Source organism: Gopherus evgoodei, chromosome 10, assembly GCF_007399415.2.
Source record: "Gopherus evgoodei ecotype Sinaloan lineage chromosome 10, rGopEvg1_v1.p, whole genome shotgun sequence".
Taxonomy (NCBI): Eukaryota; Metazoa; Chordata; order Testudines; family Testudinidae; genus Gopherus; species Gopherus evgoodei.
Window position 1 is genome coordinate 31,450,815 of NC_044331.1, and position 18,988 is coordinate 31,469,802.

Below are 18,988 nucleotides of genomic sequence, written 5' to 3' on the forward strand. Positions count from 1 at the left end.
TATATGTTAGTTTTGCTCAAAATAGCTATTATCTTATAACAATGTGTTCAGTGTTCAGACTCTATGAAATGCTTGTAAGTTGCTGCATGCATTTATCTCACCTGTAATGTCGGTGTTCGAGGCTATAAGAAAAGATGTAAGTTTTGCTTTATAGCTTTGCAAAATGTTTGCTCTGAACTCATGAACCCAGGCACTGGAATGGTTCCCTCTGCCCATCCAGGAGGACTATCAAAATGTAAGTGGGCCATTATAAGACAAAAGCTTTGTTAATTGCCCTATCCATCCATGGAGAAGTACATGCAGGAGGCCTTGCCGCATTGCTTTGAACGCTGGAAGAGGGAAATAAAAATAGTTGATATGAAGATTTTTCATCTCCTTGCTGTTTGAACTCTCACAGGGCCAGAGAAACCAAAGTGAAACCAGAGATCCTGGGGGTTACCTCTGGGGTCTGCCCTAAAAAACACTTTGAATTGACAGATCACTACAACTCTGTCACTTTTGGGATTTAGAGGATACACACAAATGAGTTTATATGTTTGCTTGTTTTAACCTGTCAATAACTCATTTCTTTTCCTAATTAATAAACCTTTAGATAGTTTACTACAGGATTGCCTACAGGAGTTGTCTTTGGTGTAAAATGTAGGATATCAACTGATCTAGGGTAAATGACTGGTCTTTTTGAACAGGTATAGGAGCAAGATTTTATAATTGTACTATGAAAATTAATGTATGATTTGATTTCATCCTGCCAGTCACCCTTGTTGAATAGCAAAAAAGAATGACCCTCTGGGACTATCGGATTCTGTTTCCCATTTGGATTACAAATTGGGCCCTTTTTAATTCTTTGTTTTAAGTTTTAGTTAGTAAGAGACAGGATCCTGTATTGTGTCTATTGTAAGTAGATTAGAGGAACGTTGAAGTCCTGGGCCTCAATGTGAATTGTTTTGGTTATAAAACTTAGCAAGGTTTAATTTATAATGTCTTTTTGCTCGATATAAAATATTGCTGTTTGGATTCTCAAAGGTCTCTGTAAAAGAGAGTTTGTGTGACTGAGGAATGCATGCATCAGGAAAAGATAAGGTGGGAAGGCAACTGTTAGCCAGAGGGTCAAGAAAGGAGGAGTGAAGACACTTATCAAGACTTATTGATGCCAGAGAACCATCAACGAGCACCCATGATTGAGGAAGGGCAGATTGACGACCCTAAGGTGGAGGCTGGCACACCTAAAGACAATTGATTAAATCAAATCCGGGACAGGATGACCCTCTCAAAGGTGTTTTGGAATGTTTACATCAAAAGATAACACCAATTAAGGGGTAACTGGTCATAAACTGGTACAGCAAAATCCATACACTTCAACAGAGAAAAAAGACTATAAGAATGGGGTGCTTTGTCATGGGGTTTGGGTTCATCTTGCCACACTCCAGGAGCATCAGATTGCGACCGACAGAGCCCTGCTCCCCTCTGCGACCAATCTGGATGGCCACTAGATTGATCCAGACTCTGGACTGGTAACGATAAACATCAACTGGCAGGACTCATATGTGTGTGTGTGTGTGTGTGTGTGTGTGTGTGTGTGTGTGTGTGTGTGTGTGTGTGTGTGTGTGTAACTGAAAAGCATATGCTAACTGCTGTATTCTCAATACATGGGGTGTTTTTGCCTTCTCCTCTATAAAAGATCTTGTGTGCTTCTTATAACACTGGAAGCAACCTGAATATTGTGTGATTTTTGGTGTAAGTCACCATTTATCACTAAGTCCACTTTGCTTTTGTGGCAAGATAGACTGAAGAGTCTAAGGGGACTGTCTAACTCCATGGCGATACTGTTAAAGTGATCCAGGAGTTCACATATGTTACTGGCTTGGTGAAATCTAAATATAAAACAAATCACTAGTTTGGGGGTGTCTGTCCTGTTTTTGACAGTCTGCCCTGAGGTAGTCATTCATGGTCATGAGCCACTATAGACAGCATAACAATCAACTTTGAGGAAAACTGCATCTTTCACAATTAAATGGCACCGAACATGCATTGTCAGGGATCAGATGAAGTGAGGTTTGAAATGAATGCTGTAGCACTAATGTCAGGAGGATATCTTTGTACATGTCACTTAGAATGGTGAAGAGTTGCTGTTGGTGGCTAACTGGTTAAACTTTCAATGTCTAGAAATAATTACCATCTGTAGAAGAGCAACTTGATATTTTCATAAGAGCTATTTCATATGAAAATTTTAGAGTTCAGTAAAAAATATTGCCTCTATCTAGTGGTTGTTTGGGGAAAACCAGTATTGTTTAATGTTTAACCAAATTTTTCCTATTCATGATAGTGTATTGTAACTCCCCCAACCATTCCCTCCAAACATTCAATTAGAAATTCTCAAGGTACATCCGTGTCCAAGTGGTTATAACTGCCCGTATGGATTTGGTGATTGTGTGTGCATCTAGGTCTGCACTAGCGATCCCATCACCCCAAGAATAGGGTTTGTGCTGTGGAAAAGATGTGGTGGAATTCGTCCTATCCTCCAATAGCATATGGTCCATTAAGGACCCTACACTAGAGACTTCCATTCGATTAGCTGAGCAGATACCCTAAGCATCGTTGAGGCTGGTGCAGATCAGCATTCAGGGTCAGGGAGCCATGACCAGCTCCTCGACTCCTGATGTAGGATTGAATCTGTCCCCAATATTCTTCTCATTCTTAGCCCAATATTTCCAAGACTGAAACCTGGCATACAAACCTATGGTAAAATATCTTTATACAGCTTTTTTTTTTTTTTTTTTTTTTAAAGAAGAACAGCTGTCAGCTAGCGGATTAGAAAATCAAAGTTTTAACTTTTTTTTTTTTTTAAAGGAAAAATATGTTTAATACACAACTCAAAAGATACTTTTCTTTAGGGGTATGTCTACACCTCAGTCAGGAGGTGTGACTGTAGCACACAGCAAGACCAAAGCTAGTTCCAGTAACAGCAGCAGTGTAGCCATAGCTAGCATGGTCCAACTTCTAGCCATTTAGCCAAGGTCCTGGGCAGGACTGTACTAAGGAGACTAGCGGGGGCCACCACCCATTCTGCCCTGACTACACTGCTATTGGTACTAGAGCTAGCTTTGATCTAGCTAGATCAAAACTAACTTGGCTATGAGCTCCTCCATGAGCCGCAATCATACCTCCTCATCGCAGTGTAGGCATACCCTGTGTAAGCTTTCAGTCACAAGTGCGTGACCCACTTTTCATCTTCAGGACACTTTACTAACCCTAATTAATGAATGCCTTAAGGATCCCTAGTGTAAAAACAGGTAAGTAGTAGTATCTCATTTCAATATATGTAAGCTGACACAAAGGGGTTAAGAGCACAATGTCAGAGAGAGAGAATCAGTGTTAGAGCAAAGATTAGAACTCAGGAGCTCTTGGCTCCAGTCTTGTTCTTAGATGATTAAAATGAGCCTACCCAGTAAAATCCAATGGGTGCAGTTTCCTTTTAGATAGATAAAACAGCAATTAGCACTTCACATTCCACTTCACCACAAAATATTGACTAGACAGGAAATTTCTCAGCCATACCTTGTTCTCTCTGTTGATCTTTTTGTTCCATGGATACAAGAGCAGAGAAATGCGCTTGATCGTAAGCCAGGACAAGAGGTGAGCAGTGACATCGGTTAGGTGGAACTTCCAGTGGCAAGTAAATTCCTCCAAATGGGATAGGTGCAAATGCTGCAAAGACAGATGCAAGATTTCTTGAAATAAACAAGCCATAAAAAATGGATGGAGAAAGTAAATGGACCCTGACATTATTTATATAATTTATACCAGTCACTACTCAACATTATCAGAGCTACATGTGGGTTTCAGCAGGCAGTGTTAAGTGAGGGGAAAACCTAATTCTTTGGTGTTGAAACAGTCTAAAGAACAGTTTCAAGTCTCATAGTAAAATTTTAAAGGAATTATGAATTTAGAAATAATTATGAAACAAATTTATTCCTGTCCCAAATTCTCTCCTAATTGCAATTGTTTATTAGTGAAGATGCAACTGTAAAACAACAGGATCTTCATGTCTGATACATATGAGCAGAACTGAATTTTCCATGGAATATTTTTACTTACAAGGAAAAGTTTCTCATTATTGGCACCAAAGATGCAGTATCACTTTTTTTTTTTTTTGGCAATGTAGTCTGGTTATTTCCTTAGCTATTAGATTTCTTTGCCAAACAGATTTTCTTTGATTACTGTTGTATATATAGTGCTCATTTACAATTTGTTATGAGTATTGTCTCTGCAAGGGGAGAGTTCAAGTGTTTGTGTTCCTTTTTCCTTTGTGTTCTTTGATATTTCATTCAACTATTGTATATCGGGGAAGGATTTTTTCTAAGCCCTGTTCATGCACTGATTTGGCCAACTTGTCATCATTATATATTACATTTTCTAGTTGTTTTTGTTTTAGAGAATGGGTGCCTGAACATTTAAATGTACCTGTGACTCTCTGTACCTCGGGGAACACCCTACACCCCCATGTTCATCTTTGTAAAATGACTGTGTGGTATCCAATGCAAAGTTTGTCATATTGAGTGTCTTCAGAAGGCTCATGATGCACTGAGCCTGGTTGTTATAGTGATCTTATAGTAATTGTTATAGTAATGTTATCGGTTATAATTTTATATATACAGTTATGGTGCTGAAAATGTATCCTCATGGCTTAAAGCAAGCCCAGGCAAAAACTCTCCAAGAACAAAGAAGCAGTTCACACCTCATCAGGGCAGGTATGGGACAAACCCAGCCCAGCCTCGCAGGAACAAAGGACGCTGGCCTAGGCAGCAACAAAATAATCTGTTAGATTCTTGAGGGAGTCATCCCCCTTCCTTTGGTCAGTTTGGAACTGCAAAGAGGTAATGGTCACCTGACTCTGAAGGGGAGGGGGCAAAGCCAAGAGGGAAAAAAGTACATGATAAAAGGGAGAGACATTTGCCATGCTCTCTCTCTCTCTCTCTCTCACTCTTTTCCATCTACATCTACAGACATCATACCAAGTGACTGAAGTGCTGATCAAAGGGGAGTCTCTGGCTGAAGAGCAACCAGCCAACCTGTGGTGAGAAGCATTTAAGTTTGTAAGGGCATTGAAAGTGTTAAGATCAGCTCAGAATGTGTTTTGCTTTTATTTCATTTGACCAAATCTGACTTATGTTTTGACTTATAATCACTTAAAATCTCTCTTTATAGTTAATAAATCTGTTTGTTTATTCTACCTGATGCAGCGCATTTGGTTTCAAGTATGTCAGTGACTCCCCTTGGGATAACAAGCCTGGTACGTATCAATTTCTTTGTTAAATTGACAAACTTATATAAGATGGCAGCGTCAAGCAGCCATAACTGGACGCTGCAAGACAGAGGTTCCAAGGGTTGTGTCTGGGACCTGGAGATATTGGCTAGTGTCATTCAGTTACATAAGCCAAGGAGCAGCTTACATGCCAGAGGCTGTGCGTGAACAACTAAGGAGTGGGGGTTCTCACAGCAGAGCAGGGTAAGGCAGGCTCCCAGAGTCAAGGATTAGAGTGACCTAGCAGATCTCCGGTCCAGATAACACCAGAGAGGAACGTCACAGTACCAATTAATGTATTATTATACAGGAGCCTCATTATTTTACAGAGGCTCTTATACTATACATGAGACAGTAATACAAGTCATAAGTTTCATATAACTATAGCATTCAGAACAATATCCCATTAAGCAGTGACTAAACACCTTTTTTTGCCCCCACAAAGCCACTAATCATTTCTTCTTGGAAAGGTAAACATGGTCTACTGGTTTGAACAACAGACTAGAAGCTAGGAATTCCTGAATTCTAAATCCAGCTCTGAGAATGACTCCCTCTGTGACTTTAGAAAAATCCCCTAATCTCTGCCGCAGTGTGCCCATCTGTAAAACGAGGATAATTAATAACACTTACCTACTTCACAGCTGGGTAGGAGGCAGCAAAGATGAATTAATGTTTACAAGGCACTCTGAAGAGGAAAGTACTATCTACATGTTAAACACTGTTAGTTTTCAAGCCTGCCCCAGTTAAACTCATATTTCAACACTTGTTTTACATTAGTAATGCAAAAATGTGGGAAAACATATTGAAAAATCTGCACCAGGGAAAAATACTTTTTAAGGTGATGATCTATTTAACTGTGCATTATTCACTAGACGATATAGGCAGGGATGCTAGCACTGCCTATGCATAAGATTAAACTAACACTTCCAATGATAAGAGCTTGTTTTTGATTGCCTATAAGTTTGGCAAACTATAATCATTTGAGCTGAAATTTCACATGTTGGGTGACTGTCAAGATGTTTGATAAATTTTAGCCAAAATGGTTCAGGAATTTCCAAGAATAAGGCTAGGGGAAAAAAAAATGCTTTATCCAAGTCTTTACAAAAATTGCAGTTCATGTTTGCTCATGGCAAAGCATGTGCTCAGGGCCGTCCTTAGGCATAGGCAACATAGGCAGCTGCGTAGGGCACCTGAAAATTTGGGGCACCACTGGGTCTTAGTGTCCACCCTCTTGTTTTCCTATCCCTGTTCTGACCCTTCCTGCAGGCTGCTCTAGCCTGGTGAGTCTTCCTTGGGAGGGAATCTAGTAGTTAAAAGTGAAAAAACCTCCAGCCTGCCAGACCTATTAGCACAACATTGAAACTGTTAAAGAGACATTCAAGGGGTAATAAAGCCATTTAACAGGCATTTGCCAACCCCAAGGTATATTCTGACAGGTTTCAGAGTGGTAGTGTTATAACCTTATTCCCAGATTCTGGACCTTAGCGTCCAAAATATGGGGGTTAGCATGAAAACCTCCAAGCTTAGTTACCAGCTTGGACCTGGTACTTGCTGCCACCACCCAAAAAATTAGAGTGTTTTGGGGCACTCTGGTCCCCCTGAAAAACCTTCCCTGGGGACCCCAAGACCCAAATCCCTTGAGTCTCACAACAAAGGGAAATAATCCTTTTTCCCTTCCCCCCTCTCTGTTCCCAATCCTGGAAACAAAAGTACTTTCCTATTCCCCCCAGAGGGAATGCAAAATCAGGCTAGCAATCCAACACACAGATCTCCCCGATTTCTTCCTCCCACCAATTCCCTGGTGAGTATAGACTCAATTTCCCTGAAGTAAAGAAAAACTCCAACAGGTCTTAAAAGAAAGCTTTATATAAAAAAGAAAGAAAAAATACAAATGGTCTCTCTGTATTAAGATGACACAACACAGGGCAATTGCTTAAAAGAATATTGAATAAACAGCCTTATTCCAAAAGAATACAAATCAAAGCACTCCAGCACTTATATTCATGCAAATACCAAAGAAAAGAAAACCATAGAACTTACTATCTGATCTCTTTGTCCTTACACTTAGAAACAAAAGATTAGAAAGTAGAACTACTTCTCCAAAGCTCAGAGGAAGCAGGCAGGCAGACAAAAGACTCTTACACAAACTTCCCTCCACCCAAAGTTGAAAAAATCCGGTTTCCTGATTGGTTTAAAAATCCGGTTTCCTGATTGGTCCTCTGGTCAGGTGCTTCAGGTGAAAGAGACATTAACCCTTAACTATCTGTTTATGACACGCCCCCCAAATTGCAGACAGTGGGGAAGCTCACTGGCGGCAATTTCCTTCTAGAACTTGAAAATAAACAGATTAATACAACACATGCACCTTTACATATACTACTAAGTATATAACTAACAGACTTTTACATTTTAAGAACACTTTTTAACTACTGGATTCTGGGAAACTCTCACGGGAGAGTGCATCAGCAACTTTGTTAGAAGCTCCTGTGATGTGTTGAATTTCAAAATCAAAATCTTGGAGAGCTAAACTCCAACGAAGAAGTTTCTTGTTGTTCCCCTTGGCAGTATGAAGCCACTTTAGTGCAGCATGGTCAGTTTGTAGTTTGAACCGCCGTCCCCAAACATATGGGCGTAGCTTTTCCAGGGCGTACACAATGGCATAGCATTCCTTTTCACTGACTGACCAGTGACTTTCCCTCCCAGACAGTTTCTTGCTGAGAAACACGACAGGATGGAAGTTGTGATCTGTTGCTTCCTGCATGAGCACTGCTCCTATACCACGCTCAGATGCATCTGTGGTTACTAGGAATGGTTTGTCAAAATCCGGGGCCCTGAGTACAGGGTCAGACATGAGTGTTGCCTTAAGCTGGGTAAAGGCTTTTTGACACTCATTAGTCCACTTAACGGCATTTGGCTGGGTCTTTTTGGTTAGGTCGGTCAATGGGGCTGCGATTTGGCTGTAGTGTGGTACAAATCGCCTGTAGTATCCGGCCAAGCCTAAGAAGGATTGGACCTGCTTCTTTGACTTTGGGACAGGCCACTTTTGGATAGCATCCACCTTGGCCTGTAGGGGGTTTATGGTTCCTCGACCCACCTGGTGCCCCAGGTAAGTCACTTTGTTTTGGCCTATTTGACACTTTTTGGCCTTAACAGTTAGTCCGGCCTGCCTGATGCGCTCAAAGACCTTCTGCAGGTGTAGTAGGTGTTCGGGCCAGGAGTCTGAAAAAATGGCCACATCATCGAGGTAGGCAACTGCAAATTCTCCCAGTCCAGCTAGTAGACCATCTACCAGCCTCTGGAAGGTGGCGGGTGCATTTCGAAGGCCGAAAGGAAGGACATTGAATTCATACACCCCCGCATGGGTGACGAATGCTGACCTCTCCTTGGCAGGTTCATCTAGCGGTACTTGCCAGTACCCCTTGGTTAAGTCTATTGTAGAGATGAACTGGGCACGTCCCAACTTCTCCAATAGCTCATCAGTACGTGGCATTGGATAGTTGTCCGGACGAGTTACAGCATTTAGCTTACGGTAGTCCACGCAAAAGCGTATTTCCCCATCTGGTTTGGGTACCAGAACCACTGGAGATGCCCATGCACTGGTAGATGAGCGGATTATACCCATCTGTAGCATGTTCTGGATCTCCCGTTCTATAGCAGCTTGGGCATGAGGAGACACCCGGTAAGGTGGGGTTCTGATTGGGTGAGCATTACCTGTATCAATGGAGTGGTATGCCCGTTCAGTCCGTCCTGGGGTGGCTGAGAACAATGGGGCGAAGCTAGTGCACAGCTCCTTAATTTGTTGCCGCTGCAGATGTTCCAGGGTGGTTGAGAGGTTCACCTCTTCCACGCCACCGTCTTTTTTCCCGTCGTAGTAGACACCGTCAGGCCACTCAGCATCATCTCCCTGGACTGTAAACTGACAAACCTGTAAGTCTCTGGAATAGAAAGGCTTGAGAGAATTAACATGGTACACTTTAGGCTTTAGTGAGGAATTGGGAAATGCTATGAGGTAGTTTACAGCTCCCAGGCGTTCTTGGACCGTGAATGGCCCTTCCCATGATGCTTCCATCTTATGGGCCTGTTGCGCCTTCAAGACCATAACCTGGTCTCCTACCTTGAAGGAACGTTCTCTGGCATGTCTGTCATACCAGGCCTTTTGCTCTTCCTGAGCATCCTTTAGATTCTCTCTAGCAAGGGCTAAAGAGTGTCGGAGGGTGCTTTGTAGGTTGCTTACAAAGTCCAGAATGTTAGTTCCTGGAGAAGGCGTAAACCCCTCCCATTGCTGCTTCACCAACTGTAATGGCCCCTTAACCTCGTGACCATACACAAGTTCAAATGGTGAAAACCCTAAACTGGGATGTGGTACAGCCCTGTAGGCAAACAGCAACTGCTGCAACACTAGGTCCCAATTATTGGAGAATTCGTTGATGAATTTTCGTATCATGGCCCCCAAAGTTCCATTGAACCTTTCCACCAGGCCATTGGTTTGATGGTGGTACGGGGTGGCAACCAAGTGATTCACCCCATGAGTTTCCCACAGTTTTTCCATGGTCCCTGCCAGGAAATTAGACCCTGAATCTGTAAGGATGTCAGAGGGCCAACCTACCCTGGCAAAGATGTCTGTTAGGGCCAGGCACACAGTGTTAGCCCTGGTGTTGCCTAGAGCTACTGCTTCTGGCCATCGGGTAGCAAAGTCCACTAAAGTCAGTACGTACTGCTTTCCTCTGGGCGTCTTTTTTGGGAAAGGGCCCAGAATATCCACAGCTACTCGCTGAAATGGGACCTCAATTATGGGGAGTGGCTGGAGAGGGGCCTTGACCTGGTCTTGAGGCTTACCCACTCTTTGGCATACCTCACAAGACCGGACATACTTGGCAACATTCTTGCCCATCCCCTCCCAGTGGAAGGACTTCCCCAACCGGTCCTTGGTTCTGTTCACCCCAGCATGGTCACTGGGATGATCATGGGCTAAGCTTAAGAGTTTCCCCCGGTACTTAGTTGGAACCACCAACTGTTTTTGCGGCTGCCATTCTTCCCGGTGTCCACCAGAAAGAATTTCCTTGTATAAAAGTCCTTGGTCTATAACAAACCGGGATCGATTAGAAGAGCTGAGATGCGGTGGGGTGCTCCGTGCCGCCGCCCAAGCTTTCTGAAGGCTGTCATCCGCTTCCTGCTCAGTCTGGAACTGTTGCCTTGAGGCTGGGGTCACCAGTTCTTCCTCAGACTGTGGACTTGGGCTTGGTCCCTCTGGAAGCGATGTAGGTGACGGGGTTGTTTCCGTTGCTGGTGAACCGCTCTCCGCTGGTGCACCTGAGGGTATTTCAGGCTCTGGCTGAGCCTTTTGGGTATGGCTGTCTTGTGCTTCTGCCAGTTCTGGCTCGCTGGCGCCCTCTGGCGTTGAGTTTGAAGATGGGGTTGCAATTGCTGGTGCTGGTTGCTGTTCCAGTTCCGGGCCTGGGACTGGAGATGCTGTGGCTGTTTCAGTGGTAGGCATGGAATCCGGGTCCACTACCTCTGTCTGGGTCTCAGGTAACACAGACGGGGCCTCTGTGGACGGCTCAGGAACAGGAATGGATCTGGAAGCTTGCCTGGTTTGGCTACGTGTAACCATTCCCACTCTCTTGGCCCGCCTCACCTGGTTGGCCAAGTCTTCCCCCAGTAGCATGGGGATAGGATAATTGTCATAGACGGCAAAAGTCCACATTCCTGACCAGCCTTTGTACTGGACAGGCAGTTGAGCTGTAGGCAAGTCTACAGCTTGTGACATGAAGGGGTAAATTGTAACTTTGGCCTTTGGGTTGATGAATTTGGGGTCTACGAAGGATTGGTGGATAGCTGACACTTGTGCCCCCGTGTCTCTCCACGCAGTAACCTTCTTTCCGCCCACTCTCAAATTTTCCCTTCGCTCCAAGGGTATTTGAGAGGCATCCGGGCCTGGGGATCTTTGGTGTGATGGTGGTGTAATGAATTGCACTCGCATGGTGTTCTTGGGACAGTTGGCCTTGATATGTCCCAGTTCATTACACTTAAAGCATCTTCCATCTGATGGGTCACTGGGCCGAGGTGAGTTACTGGAGACTGGTGAGGTGGACGGGTAGGGTATCTGTGGCTTTACTTGGGTGGTATGTGGGGTCTTTGGCTGTCCTCGGTTGTAGGGTTTATGGTCTGTGTGCCCCCTGTGGTAATCGTTCCCCTTGACAGTAGCTTTCTTGCTTTCTGCCAGTTCCATCCATTTGGCTCCAATCTCCCCCGCCTCAGCGATATCTTTGGGATTTCTATCTTGTATGTACCGTGTGATGTCTTCAGGAACACCATCCAAGAACTGCTCCATTTGTATGAGGAGGTTCAGTTCTTCCAGGGTTTGAATGTTGTTTCCTGTTAGCCAGGCCTCATAGTTTTTTGCAATGTAGTAGGCGTGTTTGGGAAATGACACCTCTGGTTTCCACTTTTGGGTTCTGAAGCGCCGACGGGCATGATTTGGGGTTATCCCCATTCTGTATCTGGCCTTGGTTTGAAAAAGTTTATAGTCATTCATTTGCCGCTTAGGCATTTCAGCTGCCACCTCTACTAAAGGTCCACTGAGGTGTGGCCTTAATTCTACCATGTACTGGTCTTCGGGGATGCTGTACCCAAGACAGGCTCTTTCAAAATTTTCCAAGAAGGCCTCGGTGTCATCACCTGCCTTGTAGGTGGGAAATTTCCTGTGCTGTGGAGCAATAATTGGCGCCGGGTTGTTAGGGTTGGCTGGCACAGGCAGCCCAGCTTTTGCCAACTCCAGTTCATGTTTTCTCTGTTTTTCCTTCTCTTCATTTTCTTTTTGTTGTTTTTCCATTTCTCGGCAGTGGGCCAACTCTTCTTCTTCTAGTTTTCTTTTGTGTGCTGCCTGTTTGATTTGTTCTTCTCTTTCTTTCATCTCCATCTCTGCTTGTTTTATTTCCAGTTGTCGCCTGTGTTCAGCTTCTCTGAATTGCTCTTCGGCCTTCATTTTTGCCTTAGAAGTCATGATTCCTGTTTTCTTGTGTTGGGGTGCCCTCCGGTGTTTATCCTCTGAACTGCAGGTTCTCTGTTGCCTCCTGAAGTCTGCCTAGCAGCAGTGCTTTTTTCCTTTTCTCTCTCTAGCTAATGTTCAATGAAGGGAAACCAGAAAAACCACTTTATTTGCATGCATATAAGTGCTGGTACTTGCCTCCTAATGGGAGGGCTATTGCATGACAAAAGACCCTTAACATGCAAGCCACAAACTGCCAGAGAGAGCAGAAAAAAAAAATTCTCTCTGGTTCCCTTTTAAAACCAAACTGTTTCTCTCTGCTAAAAAGCCCTTAGCAGAGAAAAGAAAAATATAATATTCCTACTGGCTTCTGGATTCTGTCTATCTCCCACCAGCTGCCACTCATGTTATAACCTTATTCCCAGATTCTGGACCTTAGCGTCCAAAATATGGGGGTTAGCATGAAAACCTCCAAGCTTAGTTACCAGCTTGGACCTGGTACTTGCTGCCACCACCCAAAAAATTAGAGTGTTTTGGGGCACTCTGGTCCCCCTGAAAAACCTTCCCTGGGGACCCCAAGACCCAAATCCCTTGAGTCTCACAACAAAGGGAAATAATCCTTTTTCCCTTCCCCCCTCTCTGTTCCCAATCCTGGAAACAAAAGTACTTTCCTATTCCCCCCAGAGGGAATGCAAAATCAGGCTAGCAATCCAACACACAGATCTCCCCGATTTCTTCCTCCCACCAATTCCCTGGTGAGTATAGACTCAATTTCCCTGAAGTAAAGAAAAACTCCAACAGGTCTTAAAAGAAAGCTTTATATAAAAAAGAAAGAAAAAATACAAATGGTCTCTCTGTATTAAGATGACACAACACAGGGCAATTGCTTAAAAGAATATTGAATAAACAGCCTTATTCCAAAAGAATACAAATCAAAGCACTCCAGCACTTATATTCATGCAAATACCAAAGAAAAGAAAACCATAGAACTTACTATCTGATCTCTTTGTCCTTACACTTAGAAACAAAAGATTAGAAAGTAGAACTACTTCTCCAAAGCTCAGAGGAAGCAGGCAGGCAGACAAAAGACTCTTACACAAACTTCCCTCCACCCAAAGTTGAAAAAATCCGGTTTCCTGATTGGTTTAAAAATCCGGTTTCCTGATTGGTCCTCTGGTCAGGTGCTTCAGGTGAAAGAGACATTAACCCTTAACTATCTGTTTATGACAGGTAGTCCTGTTAGTCTGTATCAGCAAAAACAAGGACGAGTCCTTGTGTCACCTCAAAGACTAACAAAGTATTTGGGCATAAGCTTCTGTGGACTAGAACCCATTTCATCAGATGTCCACGAAAGCTTATGCCCAAATAAATTTTTATACTGTCAGTTTCTGACTTTACTGACAAAAACAGTTGTGCATTAATGTAATATTTACACAGAACATGTCAGTCTACAGGACCTTAGTTTAAAATTTGCTTTAAAAATATTTCATTAGTGAGCTGGTGAAGATTATAAAATCACATTTCTAAAAAATGCTTGCATAGAGTTTTAGATGCACAATCATCTTTAGCCTTAAATGTGTGGATCTTCACACATAGTTTTTAAATAAATCCTTCAAAAGACCTCCCTTATCTAAAATACACATTTTAATTACTATAGTTAAAAAAAAAGTGCTTCCAAGTCTTCCTGTCCTTTCTGTCCATCCCTTCACCACCTCTCCCCCCACTCCCCACTGAAGAGAGCCCTTAAAGGGACAACAGTCCTTCCCTTCCAGATAGCTGGACAAAGAGTTCCCTTTCTTTACTTCTGACTATCCGACAAACTAGTTTTAAAAGAACCCTCCAGCAAAATCAGTACCTTAGTAAGATAAAATCCTTGTTATACCTAAAATCTTTGGAAACATATTTTTTTAAAGTTGGTGAAATTTCATAACCATGTCTCTTGTTATGGAGAAGACACAAAGTAAATTACTGTTCCCTTTTTCTAAAAGCAATGAACATTGTTATGAACACACTAAACCTCTCTGATTAATTTAAAAGAATGTCTTTGTTTCAGTGAGATAAATATGTAGTATTCTGGAATGCTGGCTTAAGATTTGAGTACATTTAAAATATAAATTCAACTTAGAAATACTGATGAAGAAAATGTAAAACAGAGAAGAGCTGCATCATATATTCCATTATATGTAATGTTGTATTCAGCAGGAGAGCTGACTCACCCTTACTATGAAGTTTTTGCAAATAAATCTCTGACAAACTTCAGGGCATATCAAAAAACCTGTGACTGACATTTTTTATTCCCAAATTTTAGTGCTTTTAATTAGGTACTTTCTTCATGTCCATTCTGCATGAGGGAGAGTGCATGGAAGTCTCTGCGGGGAACTGTGACTCTCCGCCACCATGAGGCAGGCTGGGCATCTCATTATCCTTTGCTGTCAAGTCCCTCCTCCCCCTCCCCCACCAGGCTGTGAGCTTGGGCTGCCATCCAGCATAGGGGCACCAGTTTAATAATACTGCGTAGGGCCCCATAAATCCTAAGGACGGCCCTGCGTGTGCTTCATCCCCTCTCCCTCTCCCCAGTGCTGGTCCACATAGAGAATGACAGCCTGCTACTGCTATCACTTATGCTGTTACCTCAAGTGGCAGAGGTTTGGCAGGTGGATTTAAAGATTCCAGCTCTGCCGGTGAACTGAAAACTATGTTACAAGAACACTATTAAGATTGCAAGTTAGAAAATACCATAATTAAGGTTGCCTGGCCCTGGGCATGTGCGAACAGTGATTTTTCAAAGGCTTAGAACTTTGCAAAATTTGGGTGGATTTAGATGGGATGGCAAAAGGCACTTCTCTGACATTAAGGCCAGCCCTGCCAAATTTCAAATCCCTGCTCCAAAGCATAAGGGTGTTAGAGCTTCTCCAAGAAGAGATCACTAGAATTGTTTTTAACATGGGCAAACAATACAAGTCTGCCCAGCTTCGTTCTCAGAAACAGCCAAACAAATTTAGCTGATATTTGCCAAAAGAATTCAGCCTAAGGCAGACACTCAGCATGGAAAAGTTTAGCCTAAGTGGTTATACTTTGGCAAAGTTATAAGCCTCTGTTTACAGTTGCTTATAGTGGGAATTTTAAGATGACTTTAATAATAAGTGTTACTACATACAAAGACTCATCATAGAATAACATGCAAAAACATTCAGAAAAAAACAGGACTGTAAAGGAAACTGGGCAAATTATTCATAGTGAATAGTTTATTGGATGAACTTCACTTTTTTGTGTGCAAACAAATTGAACTTTATAAATGCGTTCATTACTTGAAGTGGTTCAAACCACTTTGTCAGAATATATTTTCATGCATGAATTGTTTTCAAACTATTTGATTTGATGATACATTGCATAATTCACTATTTAGTGGTTTGTTATTGGTGTCGTAATTCACATTAAAAATAAATAAAAAAAATTTAAAAAATCCATATGAATTGTAATATTTGCCTACCTTCTTTTAATAAGTCAATAGAAAAACAAAAAAAGTTGATCTAGCCTTAAAAATGTATTTAGACCCGGGACTTGATCCAAAGCCCAATGCAGTCAATGACTTCAATGTGCTTTAGATAAGGCATACAACTACAGAATGTGTTTTTAAATTCGGTGACTTTTATATTAAACAAGGTCTTAAATTTTAGAAGGAAATGCATAAGAAGGAAAAATTTAAAAGAAGCATAAACACTGATAGAAAATGATGATTGTGGAGTGTGGAAGGAGAAAAGAATACAGCAGAATTAGAACTTTGCTAACAGAGCTTGATTGCCCTATAAATCTCGTACAGATTCCCTGAATTTCAATATTGTTTTGAAAATGGGGCAAATGTTCACAGTGCTGTATATGCTTTTAGACACATGAATCAAGTCACATGAAAGATGATGGGCTCCACAGACCTAAAATCCCTGAAATGCTCTGCACTGGTACTCCTTGTTTATGGACATTATAATAAAAAGACTGTTATAATGGACAAATGTGTTGTGCTCTAAAATTCCTTGACAACTACATTTATTTACTTCAGCTAGGTGCATAAAGTGCTAATGAAAGACTTACCTTCTCCGCCTGAGTCTCTTAACATGGTGTCTGCTACAACAACAATTGGTCTTCTCAATATATGTGCTAAGACAAAAACGTGGAATTCTTCTAAACTCTCATACACTGGATCTTCTGAATTATCAACTCTGGAAAACATAGCACAATGACCTCAGCTGATCAACTTACAAATGAAGATTTTTTTCCCCTCCAGGTTATGAAATAGACAAAGAGAAAGAGGGAAATAAGGGTCTCACGTGAACTAGCAATGACACATAGAACTTTTTCTCTTTCAGTCTTCATTTCAAATTCAGGTTAGATTAGTAGTGACTGAAATCTTCACTATCTGATACATTTTGGTAGCCACCAGTTTTATGTGATTCTCAGCCAAGCTCCTAGTGGATGGTTGTCCCTATCACTAAAATTACCATCACCTTTGGCACCCTATATAGAGAAGCCAAGGCTGGAAAGTCAAGTATTCCCTCACACCTCCCAGGTAAAAGGTTGAGGCACATTGGTATGGCAGTGTAGGAATCTGGTACTTCTGTTACCAATGTCATACCTGCCTTGTGGAGAGAGGACTTCAGTCTCTAAGCCTGTGCCCCTAAGTCTTTTAATCAGTATCAAAATATGCACAACAAGAAAAAAAACTAGGGTGTGGGTCGGGAAGAGACGAGGAATCTCCTTCAAATTAATTTTCTTGTCCATTCACTGACCAGCTTTGACATTTGTTTCTGGAGTCATACAAAAAAGAAGCAATGTAGCAGCTCACATTTAAGACAAGAGTTCATGAAAGTCAAAATGCTATACAGGACTACAGAATAAACTACTGAACATCTGACTCTTCCATTTATGGTGACCTTGTAATGAGTCCGATTTAGCTCCTACTGAAGTCAATAGGAGTTTTTCCACTGACTTTCACAGGAGCTAGATCGAGCTCAGAGTACTATTTATCGTTCAGTGACAAAATCTAGTCTGGCACTAGCAGAATAAAACAAATATCAAACTAAGAGCAAATTCTTAAGTCAAAATATCTGGTCATTAATGTTTTTGCTTTTACAGACATTTTTTTCCAGTCTATATTTTGAACATTCAACAATAGCCTAAGTAGCTCTAAAGCTCACCCAGCATCATACTGAGAAAGTAACTTAAAATACTTAAAAAGTACCTTGGAAAGTGTCATGCATGAAAAGAAAGGAATTTAGGAAAACAATGCAAAATTTAATTGGAGGTCAATTTAAGCTCTTGAGCACTTGAAAAGACTTCTACATGTCAGCTTTTTCTCCCTTCATATTTTATATATAATTAAGATTATTTTAATGACACCAGAAAGTTATAATACTTTCTCTACATGATGAAAGAGCAGAATGGCCTTTTAGCATCTAGCTGCCCAAGAAAGGGGAGTTATTTGGTAATATTTCACAGTTGTTGATATGACATTTTGTGTCAAAGAAAGATAATTCTGTACATATGATCATATCCATTACTAGACCAGAGTTCTTAACTTCAAAGGTGGCCAAAATGAACAAAATTACCTACAAAAAGATCTTGGAGGAGACAAGTACGCAGACGATGCTGTTACCAAATTAGAATGATGTCAATCCTATCTGTGGTGATCTTCAGACAATTTCTGTTCTATTCTATTCATAATCTCATGTCTCAAAGGCACCAGCAATGACAGAAAATGGAAAATACCATAACTGCTGGATATCCATTAAAAGAGACAAATGAGGAATCTGGGTGCCATGTGCATTGCAGTGAAAACCCAGATTAAATTTCCTAATCACTGTTACCCAAGCGGATTATAGAGTACAAAGCTTAGGCAAGCAGCAAAAATTACATCTACAATACTTGTGACACATAAGGTGAGACTTTAATTTATAATTGCTCAGTCGAGCACCCAGGTCAGTACCTATAAAATTCATACAAGGTCCATATACTGAGAGCTATTAGTATCAAGTGCCACAAGGACAAAAGTCAACATGACAAATAGAAAGCATTAAACCAACATCTACATCTAGAGGATCATATGTATTCCTGAGAATGTCGTTCCAGAAACCTAAACAACTTTGTAAAATTACTTTTAAAAAAAGAAAGATTTGTGGTACCAAAAGTGAATAGACTCCCCCCAAATACACATTTTCAAAGATTCTACATTCTTCACATACATGTATATATACATATGTCTGTGTACAGACACACAAATGTTTTCCTCATACTGAAATACAGGTTGGAAAGTATACAGAACACTCAAAACATTCTGGCATCTAGCAGCCCAGCAGTTGCAGCAGCAAGAACAGAGACATAGTATATTAAAGAGTAGGGGCAAGCATCTTCTAGATCTTTAATATGGCCCTAAAATGCTGGTCATTGAATGCCACAGACATCTGGTTTTCCCTTAAATTAGCATAGAGGATCTGATCCAAAACCTACTGAAGTCAATAAAAAGCCTGCCATTGACTTCAGTGAGTTTTCCATCAGGCCTTTAGTTTCTCCAAGACAAAAACTGGAGCTACAAGTGGTCAGCACCTTCGCAAACAAGGCCAAAAAGGTCTTTCATTTGTTGTAACACTGATTAATCTCTGATCCAGACTTCAAGAACAAAGCTATCATATGTTCTATTCAGCAGATAA

General features: G+C 41.6%; 1 protein-coding gene across 7 annotated transcripts in view; it reads right to left on the reverse strand.

Annotated features, from left to right (window-relative positions):
* Window positions 1–18,988, reverse strand: part of OTUD7A (OTU deubiquitinase 7A) — a 267,788-nt gene that overhangs the window by 28,555 nt on the left and 220,245 nt on the right. For 6 of the 7 annotated variants that reach the window (XM_030578509.1, XM_030578508.1, XM_030578510.1 and 3 more), the window contains 2 exons: window positions 16,377–16,504; window positions 3,556–3,705 (listed from right to left, as the gene is read on the reverse strand). In XM_030578509.1, coding sequence (XP_030434369.1) covers window positions 3,556–3,705; window positions 16,377–16,504 — 278 coding nt within the window. Of the gene's footprint in view, window positions 1–210; window positions 330–3,555; window positions 3,706–16,376; window positions 16,505–18,988 lie in introns of those variants that run through there. The other variant, XM_030578514.1, reaches the window with a different exon arrangement.